The sequence below is a fragment of the Epinephelus moara genome, chromosome 18 (genome assembly GCF_006386435.1).
Source record: "Epinephelus moara isolate mb chromosome 18, YSFRI_EMoa_1.0, whole genome shotgun sequence".
NCBI classification, from domain to species: Eukaryota; Metazoa; Chordata; class Actinopteri; order Perciformes; family Serranidae; genus Epinephelus; species Epinephelus moara.
In genome coordinates, this window is record NC_065523.1 from 8,413,986 (window position 1) to 8,440,357 (window position 26,372).

Below are 26,372 nucleotides of genomic sequence, written 5' to 3' on the forward strand. Positions count from 1 at the left end.
TTAAAAGCCTCCCGTTGTCGGATACGACATGAAACTACTCCAGTTAGCTCAATTATGTTGTAACTAAGACATCCGCTGGAAAAAATATTTTCTTTACGGATGAGCACACGTTTGATAAAACGGAGTTAAATCTCTCGGCATCCATTTTCAAGCTCTCTGTGTGTTTGTTTCCTTGCGGACGAGAAACGGGGGAGCACACATTTCCGGGAGGGCGTGTCCTTTTCAAAAATGCAGGAGGCGTTGCTTTGTTGCCGGCCGTTTTCGCCGGTGTGTTAAACACACTTTAGAAAGGAGTGTCCCCAGACTATCAGAAGGCGGAGATCTGATTGTCTGGTGGCGAGACTAAGTTTGTCTCAGAGGCTTCAGAGGGACTCCGCAGCTCCGCTCCGCTCAGCTGTCTGCTGCTGCTGCTGCTGCGAGAGATCAAATTTCATTGGGGGTGGGGAAAAGTGCGAGGGAGTCAGCAGTCATTCAGTTTGTTGCCCTAGTAACCTGTTTCCACTGAAGAAGTTCCTGATACTATTTGGGGGGCTAGAACTACAACAGGAACGTCCTGTCGCTCGGCCCTCCCAACCGCCGTGTCTCCACTGAGCGAGCGGAGTCGGAGGAAGGTTCCTTGGTGTCCTTCTGTGTCTTCTTCTTCTTGTGTAACCTTGTGTGTATTGGCAGTTAATACAGCATTACCGCCACCTAGTGGATTGGAAGGGCATTACACCTATAATGGGCTTTTATTGAGAAAAATAGCTCAAATGTGACCCCCAGTGGTAAAATTAGGTATATAATTCGATATATCGGTTCGGTTAGATATTTGGCTTTAAATCAAACCGGTTGTAAAATGTTCAAACCGGCACAAGCCTAGCTCGGAGTACACTAAAGCAACCAGAACTATTATTTTATTTTGTGCCAAAGATTAGGGATGCACCAATTTACTGGCAAAACACTGGTATTGGCTGATATTCGCCTTTTTGACTGCCTTTAGCCAGTTGGTAAATAAGATGACATTCACTGATGGAAGTGGCTGAAGTTTTTCTTTTGTGTCACATCAATTTTGCACAGGCTAACAAGTAGGTCTCGCGACCAACGCGGCCCCGTCTTCCCAGGGACAATAGAAAACAGATTTGGGACAAATGATTTCCCCGGGATGCCTTGTTGAAATTGACACAATAGCTAGTTAAATAAGTAACAGGGCACTAAAATGTTTCTAAAAAAAATTTAAAGTAAGAAATAGTGTGCAGTGCAGTAACATAATCTTAATTTATATTTGATCAGCACTGTCTCGTTTCACCGTGTGATAGGTGTTTGGTCTGATTTTGGGGGGTGGGTGGGGGGTCTGTCTCTTGATCTGCTTCCATTATCTTGTGCCCATGGTGGCGGCATGGATGGGGGGCAATACGAAATTGTAAAAGTATAGCCTGTAGTTCGAGCAAAAGCCTGAGAGCTCGTGAAACTCCGCTAAATGACGCAAAATACAGCATCCAGCCGAGTTTCACTGGGAAGGGTCAGGGGATATCTAGACAGTGGTTAGATGGGTTGAAGTAAACCACAGTTCATTTGCACATACCACCCACATTGTTATGATACAAAGCTGGTTAAAAATTGGCAAAGTACCCTTTTAATTTTAGCTTTTAGAAGCCATTGGCCAGAACTAACAGCTAACAGAGGTTGCTCTAAGAAACATTATGTGTTCAAGCTCTATTCGGTAAAAATGTAAATTGGCGAGGGTAAATTATAATGATGTTTTCCGTTGTAACCTTGTAAAATGTAGATCTTGAAGAGAAACTTGAGAGAGAGAATGAATACAGCTGTTAGAAGGAGAAATTTGTCGATGTAGATGTTAGAGAAGGAGTTATGATATAGTTAAAAGGCTTAAAATGTTTTTCTTGCAAAAGGTTATATAAAGGGTTGTTTCATAAATTTGTGTGATTGAATTTGTGCTTATTTAAAGATGTCGAAGAAGAAGTGTAATAAAGGGCTGATGGTTGTTCTTAAAAAGAACTATCACACTGTCAGAGTTGTGGAAACTACAGAAACACTGGGTCCAATCGTGATTGAACAGTGATGTCACAGAGTGGATTTCTTTCCTCACAGATGATATCTGAGTACACAAACTGGCTGAAGAGAGCACAAAAAACCGTTTGGTCCCGGTGTGGACCTTGGCCAGGACTTTAAGAAGCCCTGATTTGTACTGTGGTAGCTACTTCTTTCATATCTTTGGTTACATTAGTTCAGTGTGAGCAAATCAATAAGATGTCACTGCTCTCTGGCATTTGAGGATTTACAGGATTATTGTATCAGTGTGATGAAATACCTTGATTTGTCAGGTATTACTTAATTTGATTATTCACAAACAGACAGTCCCATCTGGTTATGTTATCTAGAAGTGGTCTGTCAATTGGACTTCCACTATAAATCCCCCTATATACATACTATATATTGATATATATTAATATTGATTGTTTTTGTTTTAAAATGGCATATACAGTTATAAAGGATTAGGACTGTGCGGTATACCGGTTCATACCGAAAAGCGGTATTTATTTTCGTTATGATATGAATTTTTCATATACCGCAATACCGGTGAATATCCCAAACAACTTCTGGAAAATGCGCGGCGGGAAAGTGTTTCAGCGGGGACCCATTTCACTGCTGCACACCACAGGCGTGCTAGAGCCGGCGAGAGCATAGAGAAAAGTTTAGAGGCGAGAATGGCTGCTGGAGAGAGTCCTGAAAGTGAAGCAACTGTACACGTTGCTGATGAAGAACACGATGACCCAGAAGAACTCATACCAAAAAGAGCAGTGTTTCCCCTATATGCAACTAGCAGCGGCACACACCGCTGCTGAAATATGACCGCCACTGCTGATTAATTTTTTTCGTCTTCGGCTCTTTAGAAACTACCGTTATATTACTTGGTGCTACGGACGCTTCATATCCAGGCCTATAGAACTGGTCTAAACCTTGTCCTTTTATTAAACAAACTAAATAGCCTTATGTTATTTATCTTATTTACATGACGGCATGTCGCGCATTTGCAATTCTCCTCTGCTCTCTGTATCGCGCACAGCAGAGTTTCGCCCTGATGCGCATACACAGACATGTGCGCACACACGCATAGGTGAGCACACTAGAGCGCGGCTCAGGCTGCATTTTCCTGACCGAAGCCGACCCAAGTCCGAGACAGTTATAACACAGCACGGCACTAACGAAGCGGAGCCTGTGTTGTGCTCAGGCGTTGTCACGTAAATAACAAATTCCAGCACTTGAATAGGCCATTGCACAACACAACAGCATGTCAAGTGAGCCGAACCTGAGCAAAATACCGTCAAATACCGTGAAACCGATATGAATTTAAGAAAAAAATGTGATATGAAACTTTTGTCATACCGCCCGGCCCTATAAAGGATTATATCCATATTGTCCACCTCTAAGTGAAGGTGAATGTGGAGCAGAGGTTAGTCAAAGCTGTTGCTCGAAGAGTAGTTCTTGATAGCACATGCACTTATTAGTTTTTTGTTGTTGGTTTTGGATTTACATCAGTAGAAAATCATTTGTAGTGATAATGGATGTCAGTGAGGCTTAACAGCATGAAAAAAATATCACATTTAATAACTTTGATCTACGTTTTGTTAACTGTTTGGGGAGGAGAATTCAGTCCTGTGATTAGAGGCCGCTCTCTAAGCTGATGGAGCATGCTCTATTCAGGAACTGTTAGCTGGCATAAAGCCAGGACTGCCTGGGGAGACCATTTAGCAGCATTTTACATCAGATTTGGAAAACGGCTTACCCCATCACTGGCTAACATTTAACATTGTCACTATTGGATTTTAACTCAACTGACCTGAGGACACAGCTTGGCTGCTCTGCCCAGGAGCAGGGATGGCCCAGACTTTGAAAGGTTTTAACCATGCATTATTTGTAGCCCAGGCGAGGGTAAACCCCAAGCTTATGATTAATGTATGTAAACAATGTTATTTACAATAGACTTTTATACAGTCATTTGTCTTTCTGCCCTGAGTATGTACAGAAAGATGAAGGACTTTCTCTGCTTCAGGTGTCACCATGATTCTCTTTTTCTATAGTCAGATTGTGTATGGCATTTACTGTCATTCAGATGCACGCAATACAATGCTGCTACAGTTGTATTTCATTGTGCATTCCTGTTTTGTGCAATGAAAAAAAATCCGACCTTCCCTTTCACCTTGGGGGCGTAAAGAGAGGAGATCCTGGCGGTGATGAAAGAAGCAGAGGAGGTTACCAATGATTGCAGACTGAAACACTGCCAAACATGGACCACCACAGCAAACTGGCTGCTGGTCTGAGTGCAGGCTGCAAGTCATTTTTTTTTTTAAATCATGACAAATCACAATACATACTGTATATTCCCAGGTATTCATTAGGGCTGGGCGATATGGCCTAAAAAAAAAATCTCTGATTTTTTCACAACAAATCTGATTCACGATTTAAATCGATTTTTTTCCCCTCCTACTTACAAAGAAATATTTGCGGCCTGGTAGCACATACCTGGGGTCCAAAACTTTCAGCATGTGAATAAACCCCGGCTTTTCCACGGTAGCCTATATATGGGCACCATATCTCTTGCAATAAACATTGCAACTGCATCTGTGATCGCTTTCCACCGGACCCCTTTCTTATCATATGGCAGTGTTTCCCCTACCATCATATTTGATCACAACAGAAGTCATTTAAGGTTACCTTTCCTATAGAACAGGTCTATACCTTGTCCTTTCATTAAACAAACTAAATAGCCTTATGTTACAGGCTGAGCCTGATGTGTGTGGCTTGTGTGTGTGTGTGTGTGTGTGTGTGTGGAGCTGTGTATGTGTGTAGTTGTTGCAGGAGTTAGTGCGCTGGGTGTGGTGTGTGACGTCAGACAGATGCACCCCAGGAAGAAAGTGAGGCATGTGCTATGTTGTTTACATTGAGCAGCCACAGTGAAGAAGCCTACGCAGTTCTGCATGCTGTTTTTGAGTTATTTCCCTCTATGTAAAAGTCAGACACTGATGAGAGAGGCTGTGCATCATCCCTGCAGTGCTGAAAATAAAATGCCGTTCTTCAACGCAGACGAAGTCCAGTTGTTTATGTGTTGTTGCCACAACGAGCTAACACAAGCTAAAGGACCTAATGGTCTTCGGAGGTCCCTTAACTACGGTTCGGGGGTCTGCCAGCTTGGTGTTGGTAACACTTATTTATCTTATTGACACAAGGGCATGTCATTTCTGTCCCTACACGGTGCACGTCTAAAATCCTCCTCTGCTCTCTGTGTCGTGCACGGCGGAGTTCGGCCCTGATGCGCACACACACACTCACGGACACAGGTGAGCACACAAAAGCGCTGAAGAACTTGTTCCCTTTCTTGAGAACGAGTTCTTCCCCGCTCGCTGCCATGTTGTTTGTGTATTAAGCACGCGGGGGTGAGGGGGGAGCCCACTCTGAACTATGGGAGCCCAGCGTGGAGCAGCGGTGGCAGATTTTAAAGAGAAACTCGATTTTCATTAAAACAAATCGACCTAAACTACAAATTTGAATTAATTGATAGAATCGATTTATCGCCCAGCCCTATTTCATACTAGTAATTTGAACAGTTTCCTCAGCACTGAAATCTACCCTGCCTTCATTAGGGTAACTAGTGTTCAAAGATAAATAATACATTATAATAATACAGCTTGGCTGGAAACTCTATCTAACTGAAAATGAAATGAATGAAATATGACGCAGAAAGATTTCCTAGTCTCTATGATGCAAAAATCCATCATTTCTATTACTTTAACCCTTAGATGCATAAGTGGGGTCAAAAATGACCCCAGGGGTTGTTTTTCTTCAATATCTATGGAATTAAAAGTTTTTATCATTTCATATTCCAGGTATTCCTCATAAAACATGTTTTTGACATGAGGCCATTTGCATTTAAAAAAAAAATTATATACATTTTAAGAAATTGTTGTTTTTGTATCACTACCCCACTCTTCCATAAGTGGGGTCAAAAATGACCCCAAGCATTTCCTATGGAATATCAAGGGTTAGACCTAGGAATCTTTGATTCTTATCGACTGTGACTGTCAGGTATACATTTACTGTTGCACTTACACATGTAATGCCAGCAGTCTCACCACCCAGGAGGATTTTTATACAGCAACAGACATGTTAGTATTATATTCATTTTATAGCTTGGAATACATATGACGTTATAAAATATGAACTTATTTTCCTCATCCATGACTTTTGTGTGATAAAGTATAATATTATTGTCATCAAATTAGCCTACTTTGTAGTTAGCTAACTACGATGTAGGTACTAATTAGCTAACTACTATGTAATGTTAGTACTGTAATGATAACTAGCTAACATTACTGCATTTGTTGTGTAGAGATAAGCAGCCTTACTATGATATTTATAGATTCCGTGTAATACAATCTTACCATTATTGTGTGTGTGCGTGTGCGTGCGTGCATGTTAGGTAGCCTATTATGCTATTATTGATTATTCAATGATGTCTGTCTGTCTGCCTGTCTGTCTGTCTGTCTGTGTGTGTGTGTGTGTGTGTAGTTCATTACTGCATTTGTTGTGTAGAGATAAGCAGACTTACTATGATATTTATAGCTTCCTTGTAATAAAATCTAACCCGTTAGGTAGCCTATTATACTATTATTGATTATTCAGTTATGTCATTAGTTGTCAAAATGTTAATAAAAAGTGATAAATGAACATGTCAAACATGAAATCATTCTTTTGTTGACCAAAATATAATACAAATAATCATCTTTAACCAAAATGAAAGAAATTGCTTAAGTTTATCACATAAAACGCATTGATTCTAATTGGGGTCATTTTTGACCCCACTTATGGAAGAGTGTAGGTATTGGTAGGTCATGCATCTAAGGGTTAATTTATAAAAAAGATTAACACTTGTATGTATTATATTTAGTAGGGGTATGAGAAAATAATGATACACTTGAGTATTGCAGTATTATGTTTTGTAATACTGTTTCGATTCTCAAAAAAACGTACAGGAGGCAGAGCCTGAAGACTCAAGGGAACTCTTGTCTGTATCCCTAGCAGAGGTTGCTAAGGTAGTCATAAAGGTCTCCGGTGCCAGATGTGGATGAGATTCGCCTTGAGATGCTGAAGGCTCTGGACATTGGTGGGCTGTCTGGGCTGACACACCTTTTCAGTATCTTCTGGAGGTCGGGTACGATGCCTGCAGTGGCAGACTGGGGTGGTGGTTCCCATTTTAAAAAAAGGGGACCGGAGGGTGTGCTCCAATTATCGGGGTATCACACTTCTCAGTCTCCAGGGAAAAGTTTACTCCAGGGTGCTGGAAAGGAGACTTTGGCCGTGGAACAGTGGACAAGCTCATTACCCTTTGGAGGTTGCTGGAGGGGCCGTGGGAGTTTGCCCATCCAGTCTACATGTGTTTTGTTGATTTGGAAACGACCCCGTCCCTTGGGGAGGAGAGGGTACTGCGGGATTATGGGGTACCGTGGTTGCGGCCACAAGCCATCTGTTCCCTGTATGACCCAAGTGTTGGCCTTCCCAAGGGTTACCCCTTGTCACTGATCCTCTTTGTGATATTCATGGACAGGATCTGGAGTTGCAGCTGGGGGGAAGGAATAGGTCCGGTTTGGGGACCTTAGAATTGCATCTCTGCTTTTTGCAGATGATGTGGTTCTGTTGGCTTCATCACACCGTGACCCCCAGCATGCACAGAGACAGTTGACAGCTGAGTGTGAAGCGGTTGGTATGAGAGTCAACACCTACAAATCTGAGGCCATGGTTCTTTGTCGGAACCAGGTGGACTGCCCTCTGGGGGAGAGTTACTGCCTCAGGCGAAAGAGTTCAAGTATCTCAGGGTCTTTATCACAAGTGAGGGTAGAATGGAGGGTGAGATGGATTGGCATTTTGGTGTGGCTTCCTCAGTGATGCGGGCGCTGTGCCAGACCATCGTGGTAAAGATGGAGCTGAGCCGGAAGGCAAAGCTTTTGATTTTCTGGTCCATCTACGTCCCAACCTTCACCTATGGTCATGAGCTCTGGGATGCAAACGGCCGAAATGAGTTTCCTCCACAGAGTGGCTGGGCTCAACTTTAGAGATAGGGTAAGGAGCTTGGACTTCAGGATGGAGCTCAGAATAGAGCTGCTGCTCCATTGCGTCGAAAGGGGTCAGTTTAAGTGGGTTGGGCATCTGATAAGGATGCCTCCTGGGCGCCTCCCTCTAGAGATGTACCGGGCACATCTCACTGGTAGGAGGCCCCGGGGCAGACCCAGAACACGCTGGAGGGACTTCATATCTCATCTGGCCTGGGAACACCTTGGGGTTTCCCAGGAGGAGCTGGAAAGTGTTACTGGGAAGAGGGATGTCTGGGGTGCTTTGCTTGGCCTGCTGCCCCTGCAACCCGGCCCCAGATAAGTGGATGTAAATGGATGGATGGATGGATGGATGGATGGACGTACTTAAATATTGTCATCTCGATTTTCATTTCAACCAAAATTTAACGTTGGTCCATTCTAAGAGTCCAACATATTTCTGACTTCATACTGATGTCTTGTGCCAGCTGGGGATCACTTGAATGCCAAGCATGTGATGTCATTACTTCCTATGCTATGACCACCAGCTCACAACTTCCATTTAAAGGCAGCATACTGCAGTGCTTTGAGCTGAGTGCAAACGTCAGCATGCTAAGACCCTCACAATGACAATGCTAACATTTGGATGTTGAGCACATGATTTTTACCATGATCATTACAGCTGAAGCTGATAGGAATGCCATTAGTTTTGCAGGTTCTTTATTAGAATGGAATCATAACGTTGTGGTGGCGCTAGATGAAAAGTCAGATGATCATTGAGGTCATTAGAGCTATGTTCATACAGCAGGCAAATGAGTGTTGATGTGGTTAAAGGTTTAAAACACCTGTAAAACATGGTGATGTAAGCATTGTTAAAAGTCCCCGTGTTGTTGTCCTCTGTATCGTCACTCATGCAATGCCTCTCGTCCAGTCAGATTACTTGGTTTAAAGTAATTGTTTTATAATATTTGCTCTCACAAGCGAGTAACAAGCCAAACATTTTTTTAACACTATTTTCCTTATTTGAGAAAATGTGAGGCTGTCATCCTCCTGCGACACAAAGATGAGCCACCAATATTCTTTAATGTTAAAAATACCATATCCCACATCTCAACAATAACAAGAAGTCTTTCTCCAAATCGAAACCTAGTTTGGACACGCTGCCAACTGCGTCATGTCCTGCACACAAAAGCAGAAGTGGGAGACAATAGGAAGAGATTAACAAACACACTGAGACAGACACTTGGAAATTTGACACAAGGAGGAGAGAGAAGTTTAAAAGAGGTCAGACAGTGCTGAGGGGAACTGTTGGCTAGCGTGTCAGTGAGAGGAGAGCAAAGACAAATAGAGGAGAGATTAAGAGAGGGGAAGATGGAGGGATGGTATGATGGCTGAAGAGGAGGAGGAGGAGGATCTCCTCTCTTCATTTCTCTCTCCCTCTCTATGTAAACAGAGCAGACCAGTAGAGGGGAGTTGAATCTCCTCCTTAGTGGAATGTCTGGTATGGCTACTGGGGGGAGGGGAGAAGTGTGTGTGTGTGTGTGTGTGTGTGTGTGTGTGTGTGTGTGTGTGTGTGTGTTAGGTTAGAGGTTAGAGTAGGCAGAGTGAAAGAGGGAGAAGCAGAGGAGTTGTGGCTGCTCCTGGTATCTTAATCTGAAGGGTCAGGACCTTAAAATGGGTCAGAGTCAGTCTTTGCCAGGTCTCTGAGCAAAAATAAAACAGCCACTTTGACAAAATGAGCCTGGACACAGAATGGGATGTTATGGTTTACTTAGCTCAAACAACAGTGGAGGAGTCAGCTGCACATCAGCAGCTATGTACTATCATGAGCTGGACAGAGAAATGACAGTACACAAATGAATTCCATTGGACAAGATAAAATCCAACCACCGAAGTGAATTTACTGTGCCAATCGAAACAAACTCCCTGTCCAGACCCACCAGATTGTAACCTTGATTTTCACCTTACCAAAGCAATATGTGATTAAGAGATTAGAGTTACGATTGGATTAGAGTATAACGACACAACATCATGCTAACATTGTATGGAAGAGAAACAACATATTCAGTACAGGAACGATAAACAAAATGTCACCCAGCAGGAATGAAGTGCAACATAAATAATTTTTAAAGAGATAAAACATTCTTTAAAAAGTGACCTATCCAGCTGTAGTAACAAACAGAATAGACAGTTCCAGGCTTCTCTGCTCGTTTTTGTGACAATTATATATATATATATATATATGTATGCTCATTTCGGGCTGGAAGTGAAATTTTTGCTTTGAACTTGAAGCTACCGGTCAACAGTTGTTTTTGGCAGTTAGTGTTATTGTGGCACTGTTAAATGTGAGGATTTATTCACTGTGAGCTGGAAACAAACTAACGGCTCTGTTTATATATTAATAGTATGTGGAAGTTTCACTGGTGCTCCTCCAGTGAGAGAACCAAAACACCAAAGTGGATCTTATGCTGGTGGCTTAAAAAAATGTCTTGACAATTTGACCTTGATGTTCATGATATAGTCATTTTATACATCCCACATGGAACAAGCCACTGTACATTGAGTATAATCAGTATATGGCCGACCCTTAATACAAGTTTATGCTTGCATCGTTACAGTCAAAACAAATATGATAATATCCAAGAAGGTTTTCATGACAAAGGTTGCAGACAAAATTAAACATTTACATTCTTTGGAACTTATATACAGGGCTCAACAGTAAGGATTGCCCACAGTAAGCAAAATACCATGCCGGGCTAATATATCTAGTAGTTCACTTGTCTGATTTGGCAAGTTGTAAAAAAGAATTAAAAACATTGTTTTTTCTGGATCTCTTGATTGAAATAGCTCAGGAGTGAGCCATCTTGCTGCCCTCCCATCTCTTTGGAGTACTGCACATGCACAGTTCCGATCGGGCTGTCAGGAGAAAATGGTTTTGGGTAAAGACAAAGTTTATGAGCTGAAGCACAAGCACCATTTCAATTATCCTGGAACAGGAGTTTAGTTGGGTGGCGTTAGAGGATGTGGGCAGAACGCCAACTATGCATTGCACTGTTTGCCTCAAGAGAAACACTAAATAAAACAGGGGCAGGCAAAACTTGACATTGGGCATGTAGTTTTCTGACCCACTTACCTGACCTGGGAAAAACTGTTGGTCTGGATCTTTGATGGTTGCAGGGATAGTTTGTGTCTGTAACTCCTACCTATTGTCATTTACAAAAAAAAAAAAAAGGCACAGGGTTGTGACCGGCTAAGGATACCACTGAACAGCTATTACAACCTCCACTCCAAAAAAGATGGGACACTATGTAAAATATAAATAAAAACAGAATGCAGTGATTTGCAAATCTGTTGTGACTTTCATTCAGTTAAGTATAGTACAGAGACAAGATACTTAGAGTTCAAACTGATAAACTTGATTGTTTTTTTGGAAATATACACTCATTCTCAATGTGATGCCTGCAGCAAGTTTAAAAAAAGTTGGGACAGGGGCAACTAAAGACAGAGCAAGTTGTAGAATGTTTAAAACACACACGTTTGGAACATTCAACAGGTAAACAGATTAACTGGTAACAGGTGTTAACATTATGATTGGGTCTGAAAGGGGCATCCTCTAAAGGCTCAGGTGTTCACAAGAAAGGACAGCAGCTGCAGCTGCACGTGTTCCAACGGTGTGGCTTCGTAATAAAAGAGTGCAGGTACTAGACTGACCTGCCTGCAGTCCAGACCTGTTTCCTGTTGAACACGTGTGGCGTGTCACGAAGTGCAAAATACGGCAATGGAGACCCCAGACTGGTGGGCAACTGAAGCAGTTAATCAAGCAAGAATTGTAAAGAAATTTACTTTCGAAACTTTAACAATTAATGTCTCCAGTTCCCAAACACTCAGTGAATGTTGTTAAAGGAAAAGGTGATGTCACACAGTGATAAACATACCCTTGTCCCAACATTTTTGAAATGTGTTGCAAGCATCGAGTGTATATGTAAAAAAACAAAAACAATAATGTTTATCAGTTTGAACACTAAATATCTTGAATTTAATTGAAAATGTATCAAAAAGGGATTTGCAAATCATTGTATTCTGTTTGTATATATTTTTTACACAGCATCCCAACTTTTTTGGAATTGGGGTTTTAATAGCTATTCATTGGTGTCCTGAACCGTTCTCTCTGCAACCCTGTGGCTTTTTTTATTAATATAGGTGGGAGGTACAGACACAGACTATCTTTGCAACCACTACAGACACAGATTGTTATCATCATTGGAAATACGTAAATTGAAAATAAGAAGCTGGGTTTTGGTAAATTTATATTTATGAAGCATAATTCTGATAAAGCTGATGGCACAAACAGGACAGTTGGTGTTGAAAACATACTCGGCCTGAATCAGCTTTGATGTTAATAACAATATGTGAAAATCACACAGTCTCCAAAAATCTTGCATAGTATTATCTGGTGTATGTAAAGTTAAGGAATGGGATGGTTGTCTTCTGATGCAAAACTGTCCCCAAAAACCTGAGCTAATTTGATTTTGGTAATCAACTTAAGCAAATTGTACAAAGCTAAATGTTTATCTTGATTAGAGCTGTACCCAACTCCAAATGATGCCAGTTGAATCAGATTCAGCCATTTAATACGAGTATTCAACTATTTGTTTTTCATGTGAAGTTTTAAAGTTTAAACGATGCCCAGCGACATGTTTAGGGTGACAGCAGCATTCATGCATATAATTAACAAGCTAATGGCCCCAACAACGTGTTGGAACAACATGTTTAGCCAACACTAGATATCACAAAAGTCAGAGACTGTATTGTATTAAATATCTGCAGGCTATATATTCACCACTTCTTAGCAGAAGAGTGAAAATAATAATGTTGTGCCAAAGAGGAGTGTGAAAGAGAAAAGCGCTCACCTACATGCCAAAAAACAAAAAGAACAACAAACCGAACAAATGCTTGACTTGAAGCAATCTCAGTCAACAGAAGGGCCTTTCAGGGGGCAGCCCTAATCTTGACGGTACCATCTATGACTGATAGTTAGCTCACCTGCATCCACTCACTGACTTAAGTCTTTGGTGTCAAATCAGGTGGTACAGTGTCAAAAATAGGGGACACTATTACTTTCGATAAATAAAAGTTAAAAAAAAATCCAAATCTTGCTACAACTCAAGTTAAATACAAAACAGAGAAACTGATGTACTAATTCAGGATGTGCTGGGCTTTGGGTATCGGCTAATACAGAGTACTGAACTGATACTTGTGTTTTATTAATAAACTGTATGCCTCATTGTTTTGGTGTGAATTGCTGAGTGTTGGAGATATCAGCCACATATATCTCTGCCGTCTCTCCACTTTTAAGTACACCAAAAAAATTAAAAGTTACAATTCAAGTGTAAACCTTGTAAATGCAGGCATGAATTGGTCAAAACTAAAACAGATTAAGATTCCAGATTACAATACAATTGAATAAAATTAGGACAAAATATAATCATTTAATCATAATTAGGTCCAAAAGGAGTGCAAACTAAAAAGCAATACCCAATTCAGCTAGTCAAGTCAGTATTGGCCCAATATCCGATATCAGATTACTGAATTCCTAGTCTTAACAGAAATGCACTTTTATTGCAGTCTGACTAACTGCAACATCCTGATTTTTCCTGCCTCTGTGTCCTCCTGCAGCCATAGAGACTGAGAGCACGAGTTCAGGAGAGGACCTACTTATCCCCAGCCCCCCCTCACCTCCACCTCCACCCCGTGTCTACAAGCCCTGCTTTGTATGTCAGGACAAATCTTCAGGATACCACTATGGAGTCAGTGCCTGCGAGGGTTGCAAGGTAGGTATCTGAGTAACATATGAGTGAGCTTAACCAACACCAACACAACATACACTTCAGCAGAGTTTGCCATTTGGGGGTACTTGTACTCCTAGAGGTACTTTGAACTCCTGCAGGGGGTACGTTTTTTGTTTTTTAAATTTTTGTTAAAAAAAAAAAAAAAAAAAAAAAAAATCCATCATGCATAATTCCTTAAATTATAAACTAAATTATAAGTGCAAATTATCAAAAATATGCAGTTCAGTGCAACTACAAGGCTGTCCCGGTGTTTTTGCATAATGGCAAAAAAACAGGTTTGCCACAAATTTAGTGATGGTTTGTTAACATTTGAAATGAAGCATTTCAGTGTATTTCAATTGTAAGCTTACTGTATTTAGTAAGGGGCCGTACACATGCTGCATCTCTAACCGCCTGGAAAACACGGGGTCAGGCGCTGGGTCCTACTCTTGTGCCTTTTCTTTGCCGGCTTTCAAGAGTGCGGCGGCAGGTTGCGTCTGAGGTTGCTAGGCAAACTCATCAAGCACCATATTATAGCCTGTTTTCCTGAAATCCTGAGTGCAGAGCTGATCTTCTTCCTGGCACTGTTTGTGTGTAGGTCTTTTGTCTGTAGGATGGATGGAAAGCTCTGGCAGCCCTGCACTGAATGATCAACTTCTTCACCATTTTATTACTAATATTTATGGATGAAGGTAAAGATATCTGCCAGCTGTGAATGGTCGTTCCTTGTCACATGATATGATGTGTGTGCTGCTGCGTTCCAAAAATTGAACTCCGTTTATGTCAGGGCACAGCCGTGGTGCCCTGAAAAATAGACATCGCTCTGGCGTTTGAGCATGCCTGCCACGCATCTACATTGAAAACAATGTATTTAAGGGTGCAAAAAATGTAGTATGTGTACTGCCCCTAAATCAGACACCAATAGTGCAATGCTGTGTTGTACCTATTCAGATAGGCCTTTTTTGTTTCCAAAATTTTTTGCGCTGAACAAGCGGTACTCGGCTGAAAAAACATTTCAAAAGAGGTACATTACTGCTGCATTGCAACACTCACATTGGCTTACTGCATGGTGTTTATAAACAGTGGCAGGTTACAGCTAGAAAACCTGAATGAAAAATAGTTGCGTGAGACTACAAAGTATTTGCATAATGTGTAAGCGAAGAGGTCACAACCTTTGCACCTCCCTTAGGATCTGTAAGCCTCTTTGCTTCATCCAATCCTACACACACAAACACACACACACACATGCACATACCAATTCTCTCTGCATGCAATAAGTATCTGTTTTGATATCTGTGTGTGGGTTTTTTGGGTGCATCTAGGCATTTCCGTTTAGACCATTTACAGACCTGCGTCCAGCTGGCCATCAACAATAAACAGCACACTCCTCAAGTGTTTGCAGTAGTGGTTATAGTTATTGATAGTGCAGTTTTAGTTCTAAAATGGAGGTTGTCCCTGCTTTTATTTCAGGTTTAAAAAACAGCACCTCCAAATGTTCACAATACTGTTGTATTCTGTTCCCTCGTCTCCATTTTTCTGTGTCAGGGTTTCTTTCGGAGGAGCATCCAGAAGAACATGGTGTACACATGCCACCGAGACAAAGTGTGTGTCATAAACAAGGTGACGAGGAACCGGTGTCAGTCCTGTCGACTGCAGAAATGCCTCGAAGTCGGCATGTCCAAGGAGTGTGAGTACAGTCTATAGATGTAGTGCCTTTCTGTGTGTGTGGAGTGAAGTGTGGAAAAGGATGAAGTTCTAAACTGTAAAGGGTTAATGTTTGTTTATGTTTAGATTGCTTGTAGTCATGCTATAATTAACAGAGCATAGCGCGCAAAGTGACTTCTATACTTTAAGCAGGAGATGCAGTACAGTTCAAGCTTGGTGCTTTTCTAAGGCAGCACAGTGATGTGTTTTAACCTTGATATTTGTCTCCCTCTGGTGGCCTTTCTCAGTTGATACATGCCCCACAAAACCACCACCATCGACTTTTAATAGCCAGCATCTTACCTCACTATACCATTTCCTTTTTTCAAATCTTAAAGGGGTACAGAGCAGTGTCTGGGTCTGCCCCAGTGCCTCCTACTAGTTGGATGTGCCTAGAAAACCTTTAACAGGAGGTGCCTAGGGGGCATCCTGATCAGATGCCCAGACCACCTCAACTGGCCCCTTTCAATGCCAAGGAGCAGAAGCTCTACTCCAAGGTCCCTCCAGATGTCTGCACTCCTCACCCTTTTCTATGGCTGAGCCCAGCCACCCTCCAGTGGGAACACATTTCAGCTGCTTGTATCCGCAATCTCATTCTTTCAGTCACTACCCAAAGCTCATGACCATAGATGTGGGTCTCGGACTTAGAAGGACTGGTAAATTGAAAACTTCACCTTTTGGCTTAGCTCCCTCTTCACCATGACTGTCCAGCGCAGCAACCACTGCTGATGCTGCTGTGCCAAATCGCCAATCCATCTCACGCTCCATTTTACCCTCACTCTTGAATGATATTCTGAGATACTTGAATTTCTTCACCTGGGGCAGTAACTCTCTCCCGATCCACGGTTTTCTGGCAGCGCACCATGGCCATTTGTGTTTATTCTAGGTACTCTATTGCAAATAATATTAAAAGTATTTTGTTTTCAAATGAAGGGATTCTTTCCACAGAAATACTTGAGGCTTTTAATTTAAAACACAAAAAGATTATAGGGTTCAAAAAATATATTAATTTTTTTTCTACAGATATTGACATTGAAACTGTAGTGAAAAGTGTAATGTTGCTGTGAAGACAATGGGATAGAGGCACTGCTGGGTCTTTGTGGGGATCACATACAGGTGCTCTTTGGATACTTAAGGTGCTCTCTGCTGAAAAGTACACATAAAGTAAATAAACAAGATGTTTGGCGCCCACATGTGCTGCTCAGGTAGGCAGTGTGGCCTATTCCCTGTCTCTGTAGCAGGCTAGCAGGCTAAGGGGGCATCCTGTAATGCACTTTCTCATCCCCACATGTATATCAGTGAACCACAATACATTTTATTGGTCACATGTCTTTGAAAAACAATGACAATGTTAACATTGCAGACTCTGATTTGACTAGCATACACTGTTTCTGGACCATCGAGACATCGGTTATATGTAATCCTGCTTCAGGGATGTACGCATACTGTTGTGCTTTCATGTACATGGGGATGAGGTAATGAGGTTAGCTGATGGTGAATTGTCCATAGGTGTGAATGTGAGTGAGAATGGTTGTCTGTCTCTATGTGTCAGCCATGTGATTGTCTGGCGACCTGTCTAGGGTGTACCCTGCCTTTGCCCAGTGTCAGCTGGTATCAGCTTCAGCTCCCCTGTGACCCTGAATAGCATAATGGATGGATAGGTACTTGCAGGATTACGGAAAGAGTAGTCAAATTGATGCACCGAAATATCTTAAATTACAGTCCCTGGTATGTGTCAGGCTCTAAAAATGCTACATTCTCATTTTCCATAGAGTCACCACCTTCATTAGACCCTCACTGTCTGGTAAAAGCCCATGTCTTACAGGTCTTCCCTCATACTTACTAAATACAGGCTGGTGGGAGGCATAAATATACACAAAAGATTTAAAAGTAACTGTGACATGAGAACTTTGAAATAGCAGCCTCCCTGTCTTTGAATTAAGATGTCAATGCTAACTGCTGCTTAAATGTCTGAGCTAAATCTTTCTATCTTTGCCCCCACCAACAGTGGTGCGAAATGATAGAATGAAGAAGAAGAAAGAAGAAAAGAGGCAGGGGGAGACAGAGATCTACGTCCTGTCAGCAGACACAGAGCAGATGATTGAACGAGTCCGCCGGGCCCATCAGGACACATTTCCTTCCCTCTGTCAGCTGGGAAAATACACCACGGTACACACACCTACACTAACAAGCATATTTTAATTTAAAAAATTGACTTACACCTAAAAACAAATGGAGCATACAGGTAAAGCCAGTGCTCTAAAGGTGTCTGTCTCTCTTTCCCTGACCCCAACCTGCAGAGCAACAGCTCAGAGCACCGTGTCGCTCTGGATGTCAGTCTTTGGGACAAGTTCAGTGAATTGTCCACCAAATGCATCATTAAGACAGTGGAGTTCGCCAAGCAGCTCCCTGGTTTCACCACGTTAAGCATCGCTGATCAGATCACCCTGCTCAAAGCCGCCTGCCTCGACATACTGGTGAGTTTTTGTCACATATCAACACACTCTTAGAGCCAGTTACACAAACAGTTCCTCAACAGAGACAAATGTTCAACACATGGGGCAATGTACATCTGTGGCATAGCAGAAAGTTGTGTATAAAAAGTCTCCATTAAATGATTCATCTCATGTTGTTTCCTTCTGCTTTCGGCCACCTCATCCCCTTTTCCTAGATTCTAAGGATCTGCACCCGCTACACCCCCGATCAGGACACCATGACCTTCTCCGATGGTTTGACTCTGAACCGCACCCAGATGCACAACGCCGGGTTCGGACCTCTCACAGATCTGGTATTCTCCTTTGCCAACCAGCTGCTCCCACTGGAGATGGACGATGCAGAGACAGGATTACTCAGCGCCATCTGCCTGCTCTGTGGAGGTACTGCACTTGATTTTCTCAGGAATATGAAATAAAAGAATGTAGAGTTGAGTAGTGATGGAAAAATCAGTAAGGATAGAAATTATTTTTCTCCTCTTGAGTCCCACATTCACATAGAAATGGTGTGTGTAGTAAGACTGTACAGATTCATGTTCTGTGTACATACTATTGTGGTGTAATGTGTTTTTTGTATGTGTGCACGCAGATCGTCAGGATCTGGAGGAGTCAGAGAAGGTGGATGTTCTTCAGGAGCCAATGCTTGAAGCCTTGAAGGTTTGCCATCTACTTATGATTCTAGTACTTAGTCATTTCACAAGGAAAAATTCTTTGAAAAGACTCAAACCAACAGTCAGTCAGTTGGTCAGTACGTTCTAACTTTTCTTACCCTGTCTGTGGCACTCATCACCCAGCCTGTTTGTTTGGAGGGTGGAAACCTTTAAAAGTATATTTCAGATATGTAGTTTTATTTTACAGGACTAAGAAGGCTCAGTAATGAAGCTTGTCAATATAGTTTTTAGCAAACGCTCAAACAGAAGTGAATTTTGCTTTGGGATTATTTGCAACGCCATGCTCTAGTGGGTATCTGGGGCAGCAGGACAGTGTATGTTGGAATGAGTCAAAATAAACTACAGTGTTTGTGTTCATGGTGGAACATGTCAACCAGTTCAACAGTGTGGCTCACTGATGTGTTTTTAGTAGTGTTTGGATTACAATGGAACTCTATGGCACAAAGGAAGAAGGTGAATCAGGCTTTAGATACACTCACAATTCATTGTTGGTTGTGATCTTTTCATAGGATTTGTTGGCATTACAAGATTTAGAATATCACCAGACGTATCCTTTAAATGACGGGAGTGAAGATAGTTTATAAATGCCCACCATATGCAGCAGAATAAAAATAAGACCACAACAGGTATAAATGTATTCTTAATAGGGATGAACCGATATTGATTTTTTTTCAACAGATATTGATAACTGATAATTGCCTGCTTCTCATGGCCAATAACAGATAATTTCACAGGTTGTATTTATTTATTTTTTTAAATCAGTAGAACCTGTAGATTCTGTACACCTGAGGGTAAGAAAGGCTGAGATGTAGCTAGAAAATATGGAAGATGTAATATTCCATGGCCCTGACCTAACCAAATCAAACCAACATCACCATCGCTAACACAACAAACACAAAGAACAGTTGTGACTCTTCCATACCTGCCAACATTAGGCTGTGAAAAAGAGGGAGGTTTTCTGGGGTATTGTCAAATGGCCTACCCCCAACTCCCCTGCCCCCATATAACCCTACACTACAGGTGAATATAATAAATAAAGGATGTGAAAGCAAAATTACTTTTAATCAGTATTAAATGTATAGTTAATGGTAAGAGAGAGGGAAATGATGAAGCCCAGTGTTACTGTGTAATTCTCTGGTGTATCAGTGAAGTGTATAAACTACACTGCAGAGTGGAGTCTCTACTAACAGAGACAAACAGAGGCAGCTGACTCATATGAATGGGTTGGCATCGGCAAGTCCGCGTTACATCTGATGTATGAAAAGTTTATATTGTCACGCTGCATTTTTATAAATTCTATCCAGGCGCTGTCTCACCGTCCCTGGATAGAATAGCCCACAGCTACCAAATAGAATGGCGATGCACTATTGACTCACCTCACACATTAACACTTAACTCAGACAAACAAGCAGCTGTGTCTCTCACACACACACACACGCAGCTAGAGAGAGTGTAAGTAATAATAATAATATATATGGTGCATCCTTAATTCTTATGTACTGTTTCTTCTACTGTCTTTATTTAGCAGGGACGTGGCAACCAGCAAGACTGAGTGAGGAAATAACCTTCAGTAAAACAAAGTTTAATCTTTCTGTAAAACACACACTTAAGTCATTAATAATAGAAACGCTGAGAAAAAAATAATTCACCAAACAAAGCAGAAAGGTGTCCAAAACAAGGGGTTTTTATAGTAAGTGTTGTCTTTTCCTGGTTTTAAAGGCTGCATTTCAGAAAAGTGATGTAAAATATGCCCTGTAATATAGTTAATGAAGGAGTTGGTCAAAAAGATTGTGATATTTGTTTTTCTCCATATCTCCTAGCACTATGACATATAAACAAAACGTTTTTATCCATGTCTTTGTGTGTGTACAGATCTATGTGAGGAGGAGGAGGCCTGAGAAACCCTGTATGTTCCCTAAGATACTGATGAAGATTACAGACCTCAGGAGTATCAGTGTGAAGGGTGAGACACACACACACACACACACACACACACACACACACACACACATACACACACCAGTGATGGCTGGTAGTAATCTAATTTGTGGTGTCTGTGTGCTCCCCTGACTGTCACCCAGGTCAGCCACAAAAATTGCCACTTTATTCCACTTGATGACAGTCATAATCAAAAGACTATTTCTAACAAGCTTCATAGAAAAGTGAAGTGGAGTGGAGTTCAGGACAGAGTGAAACGTCAGTCCCTGTCAGGCATTCCCCTGCCCTCTGTCATTCTTAGTAATGCCCAGACTTTTAGCAACAAGACTGATTAACTTTAAGCCCAGTAAAGTTTCCAACACAAATCTACAGATGCCTTTGTTCTGGGCATGACAGAGATGTGGCTAACCAAGAGGGACTCAAGCAGGATTTGTACTTCTGCATCGAACTGACACTGTACCTACAGTACGGCATAGGCTCTGTGTACCCCACACAGTAGCCTACGCCGTAGCCTGACGTGCTCCTCCACAGAAATGTAACCACATGTCACAGTGACACAGACCTCCTGTTTATTTTTGTAAGCTGAAAACCATTTTGCCATTACTTTTATTTCACACATCAGAAACAATAAATCGTGAAGACACTAAATCCCCCACAAAATGTCATTTTAAGTCCTATCATATGGTATCATGAATTTCACTGGTATTGATATCAACTACTAAATTTTTGGTATTGTGACATGCCTACTATTTATTATAAAATCGCTATAATGTGAAATACATGGTAGTAATACCATTCAGCGTATCCTCATAGAGTGGTTCAGATTATATCCTATGAAAATGCACACAGTTAGCATGACACCCTACAAATTAGTGCCCCACGAATGACGTTACATCCTTAATGTAAAGTTCTAAACTCCTGGGGAAAAGTCCTGCATTTTGTGATGCATCCACCGCCCCAACCTGCCTCCTTACAAGACAACTCAGGATTGCTTCTTTGCTTACTCCTGTCAGCGCACTGGTCATATGAATGCAGCCTTCCAAAATATGTAGGTTATCCATGAATTACTGGCTCATGATTATGTGGGATATGTATGAAATAGGTGCATTACTTTTCAAAGCAAAACATATAATTACTGCGCGCAGCCTGAACTGCTACCACAATGACAATCATGTCATATCCACCACACCAGGTTCCTACTTAGTGACGTGTTCTCTTGTCCTGAAGTTTCTCTCTTCGCCTCTTTCTCATAGGAGCAGAGCGAGTGATCACACTGAAGATGGAGATACCCGGCTCCATGCCTCCTCTCATCCAGGAGATGCTGGAGAACTCTGAGGGACTGGAGGGGCATGGAGCTGGAGGAGGGAAAGGGGGAGGAGGAGGAGGAGGAAAAGGAAGAGGAGGAGCCAGAGAAGAGAATGAAACGGAACTCGGCAGCTGTCAACCAAGTCCGTCACCCAAATCGGTTTCATCTCCCAGCCTGAGCCCTGCACCCTGCTCCCCCTCTTCTCCCTCCCCCTCCACCTGAAGTCCTCAGTGCCTCTGCTCTACACAGCGCCACCCCACGGCATATCGTGGTACTGCAAGAAAACCAACGACACCGCAGACTGGAAGCAGGAAAAACTGCACCTAATAACATGATGTGGAGGACAAAAAGTCTGACTCTCTGAACCCATTAACTAGTTACTGGTGACATGTTTTGTCCATGACATTATTAAACCTTATGCCTACCAGCAGGGAGGTTAATTTTTAGGTGGTATGAGGTTAAATGAAGCAGATATTCTATGGTGTGGGGACTGAATTTGTGTTCAGACATCATGGTTTTATACATCAAATGCAAAAAAACAGCATTTTTGCAATCTTTTTATATAATGCAGAAAAAGTGTATTATATGCAAACTGTGTGAACCGAAACGAAGGATGATGGAGATATTTAAATGTGGACAGACTGATGAAGAGGATTCCTCTTAAATCACACATATCCCCCCATATGAAGTGATGTATAGTATGCAAAATTATTATTTGTATTATATTGTATATAAAAAAAAGGCTGTGAAAGAAGTTGTTGAACTGAGGTGGACTTATACAAGAGGTTATTTTCCTAAATGTAAATTTGTATATACTGTTTCTCCCCAATACAGCTGTAAATAGTTCTTCCTTCAACCCCCCTCCAACACACACACAGTGCCCCCAACCTAATGCTTCCGATGCCCTTACAGACACATCAGGGAAAACTAGCAATGCTTGACTTAATTTGGCAGACATATTTCTCTATTTGTTGCTTTGCATCATCATCTGTCAGATTTAGTTTCCAGGTGCAGCTAGCAACTTCACTTCAGCAAACTGTTAAACATAATTTAATTTTAGAGTAATGCAGTGTGTGCCTGTTGGTGGACAGACTGGTATACCAGGACTACAAAAACTCCTCACAAGAGTAATCAACCCTCACTGTGGCATTTGAGCTGTTGAGCTCGGCAGACTTATAATTTAATTAAGGTAACATGGAAATTTCATCCTCAGTGACAACAGGTGCTGCCTCAAAATGCACACGCTGAATTTTGTTTTTTATAGTCTGTTTACACAGAGTTGCTGTTTCACTACAACATCCCTACTCTGTCAGGTACAAACCTCCATTTTCAGTGTTGTCCTCTTTAATGTATGGTGAGGTAAAACTCATTGGAAAGTTATAAAAAATACAGGGAGTTCAATAAAGAAGTATGGCTCTCCTCTTCTGTCTTGAAATGTGTGTGCTCTTTGGTAAAATGGAGTCTTTGCTGTGAAATACACCGTCATTTTTCATATTCACATTATCTTATTCAAGTAAAAAAACCTCTATTTTAACATCCAACCCTTTAAGGCATCATAAACTAAATATTTTCCTTTTTTCAGTGACCTGTGCCTTTAAAGCAGACAGATACCTTGCAAACAGAATAACCCCAGAGACTGCCACATTAAAGATCATAAATTCTTTATGAAGGAACTTGAACAGTACAACAGCAAATATTTAAGACACAAAGTTTTATTCCTCCTATGGAGTTGTTTATCATGTGTCTAGCACTTATATATGTCCAGCACATAGCTGGAGACTGAAAGTGCAAACCTACACTGAGAATGCCTTTATCATCATTTACATCCTCCAAAACTTGAGTTTTTACTAGGGATGAGCGAGTACCGGAAGTGGGTGTTATTTAAACTGGAGCTTTGTGTTTTAAGCCTGAAATTGATGCAGGTTGCTTTATTTATTATTAATTGGAAGGCTATTTACAGAGCAGCCTCAGAATTGAGCTTCAGAGCACTTGTAATCACAAGAATATTGTAACTATTTTTAACAACTTTTAAAAGTTTCCATTGTTAAATAGCTTCAGATCAATGTTACTGAGTAAGTATAACTATTTACATAACGAAACATGAACGTAAACTTGAATGAATAAACTTCGACACAGGCATGTAGTTAATACAATGTAAAAAGAACGAACTAGTGGCATGTTTTTCTACACAATAAAACTGTTTATTAATTATTAGGTGTCTATGTGAGAAAGAGAGACAGACATAGAGAGAGAGAGAGAGACAGAGAGAGAGGGGGGGGAAAGAGTGCAGTCAAACATGGGCTATTTAACATCTCAGTGAATTAAAGGGTTCTTTATGTGTTTCTATGAAGTATGAGCCATGCTATTGGGAAGTCTGGATGAGAACCAAATTGTAAAGTGTGATCATGATGTCTCCAACATTGCGTTTACGTTGTCATGCTTGCTTGAGGTAGAGAAACCTTGATTATTACGATATCACACAACCACTAAAGATCAAAGGAAAAACATTTCCTTGAGGGAAAACAGGACACTTAATACGAAAATAGTCAAAGCATTTATTTTTGCCAAAAGAATGCTGAGGTGCCCCACAACAATGAACAAGCACGACTTAAGACTATATATTTTCTTTATCTTACCTCTCCAAATTTCACCTGAAAGTCACCTCTCCCAACACTAAAGCCCTGCTCTTGCAGGAAAAGGGCTCAATGCACAAACCTGCTATATTTAAATATCCCATCAGCCTGTTTGATTTTGTTCTGAATATAATAATTTGCGGAACCTATGCATAATGAGCGTACTGCTGCCCAGTTCTGTTTGTGGGACATTTCAAGTGCTACTGGGGGCGCTGTTCTGGTCACAGGGGCCTTAGCAGCCACTTAGTTGGCATTGGGCCAGCTCTGTGACTTAGGAACAGACTGGGAGAACCTATAATGAATCATTAAGTAACGATATATTCATGAATATCTATGAATCGATCAAGAGTCATTGCCTTGCCTAAATCTAACCAACCCAACCAACAAAGGTAACTTGTATTAGCCAGCCTGTTCTGTGTGCTTGTATAGCATGCATGAGTTTTTAAGTGTGCGGGTTTTGAGACTAATTCAACACCATGGATACAGAGAGTATGACACCATTGACAGATGACCAAACTGAATTCACTGTCTCTTGAATAAAAGTGGAGAAATGTTTGGGTTTAAATATTGTTGGTAACATTTGGGTTAGTGTAAGAACACAACTCAACAAAATATATAACTCATCTGTTTGTTTTGATAACACCTTTTTATCCCTTTTGAAGCCAACAATCCTGCAAATAGTAACTGCAAGATCTCTAGTTTTTGCAAAACCCGCTTCTGTGACTAAAAACTCTGTGATCAGAAATATTTTCAAATTCTTATACATCAGTATGTACTTCACTTTATTCAACACACACAATGTTAACTTATGATACCTTACTACAGTTGATTGTTGAGGTGTGTCTGAGTACTGCATTCATAATGCATTATAAATCCCGTCAGTCAACCTCAAGTTTATAACTAGTCAAGAGCATCCATAAGACACTTGATACTTATAATCCACTATGAGTCATAACTATAATGTTTTATAACAGTTGATATAGTCCATCAGGAGGCATTATGTATATTTATGAGTGTAGTCATAAAGCATTATAAATGCATTATAATTCAAAAAGGGTTAAACATAATATAAGGCCTGGGTGGAATGAATATGTGCGTGAATTACATGCGGAAGCTAAAGAAGCCTTCAATAACTGGGTGACATCAGGAAAGGCAAGGAATGGTCCAGAGTGCGAAAGAAAGAAACTGGAAAATGCTAGATTTAAGTATGCCGTACGATTTATAAAAAAAAAAAGAGGATGCAATGAAGTCTAATTCAGTGGCCAAAAAGCTTCAGCAGAATAAAACATATGAATTTTGGAAGGAAGTTAAAGCTATTAACAACAACAAGATGCCTCTACCATCTAGCATCTCTGGTATAACTGGATCTGAGAATGTTGCTGAGCTATGGAGGAAACATTATTGTGATATTTTTAGTTGTGTTAGAGGTGATGCATTTATTGAGATGTTCCTCACCATGATGGTGTGGTTATTAGACCAGATGAGGTATTGTATGCTATAGAGAAATTATCTCTGAATAAAGCATGAGGCCTTGATCAAATAGCGGCAGAGCATCTAAAATATGCTAGCAGTAGAGTCTCAGTGTTGAAGAAGAAACCTCAGGAAGAGCAACTGAGGAGGAATCCCTCTTCCAGGACGGACAGACGTGCAATAGATGTCGTACAGAACAGATCAACATAATAAATTAACAGTAATCCGTATGACACAATGAGACAGAAA

General features: G+C 41.1%; 1 protein-coding gene across 1 annotated transcript in view; it reads left to right on the plus strand.

Annotated features, from left to right (window-relative positions):
- The window catches only part of LOC126404809 (retinoic acid receptor alpha-B-like), a 30,093-nt gene extending 6,629 nt beyond the window's left edge, over positions 1-23,464 (plus strand). The window contains exons 2-9 of the mRNA XM_050068134.1: positions 13,758-13,912; positions 15,455-15,596; positions 17,622-17,782; positions 17,914-18,090; positions 18,285-18,489; positions 18,695-18,762; positions 20,649-20,739; positions 21,968-23,464. Of these exons, the coding sequence (XP_049924091.1) occupies positions 13,758-13,912; positions 15,455-15,596; positions 17,622-17,782; positions 17,914-18,090; positions 18,285-18,489; positions 18,695-18,762; positions 20,649-20,739; positions 21,968-22,242 (1,274 nt within the window). The 3' untranslated portion in view covers positions 22,243-23,464. The remainder of the gene's footprint in view (positions 1-13,757; positions 13,913-15,454; positions 15,597-17,621; positions 17,783-17,913; positions 18,091-18,284; positions 18,490-18,694; positions 18,763-20,648; positions 20,740-21,967) is intronic.
- The last annotated feature ends 2,908 nt before the right edge of the window (positions 23,465-26,372 follow it).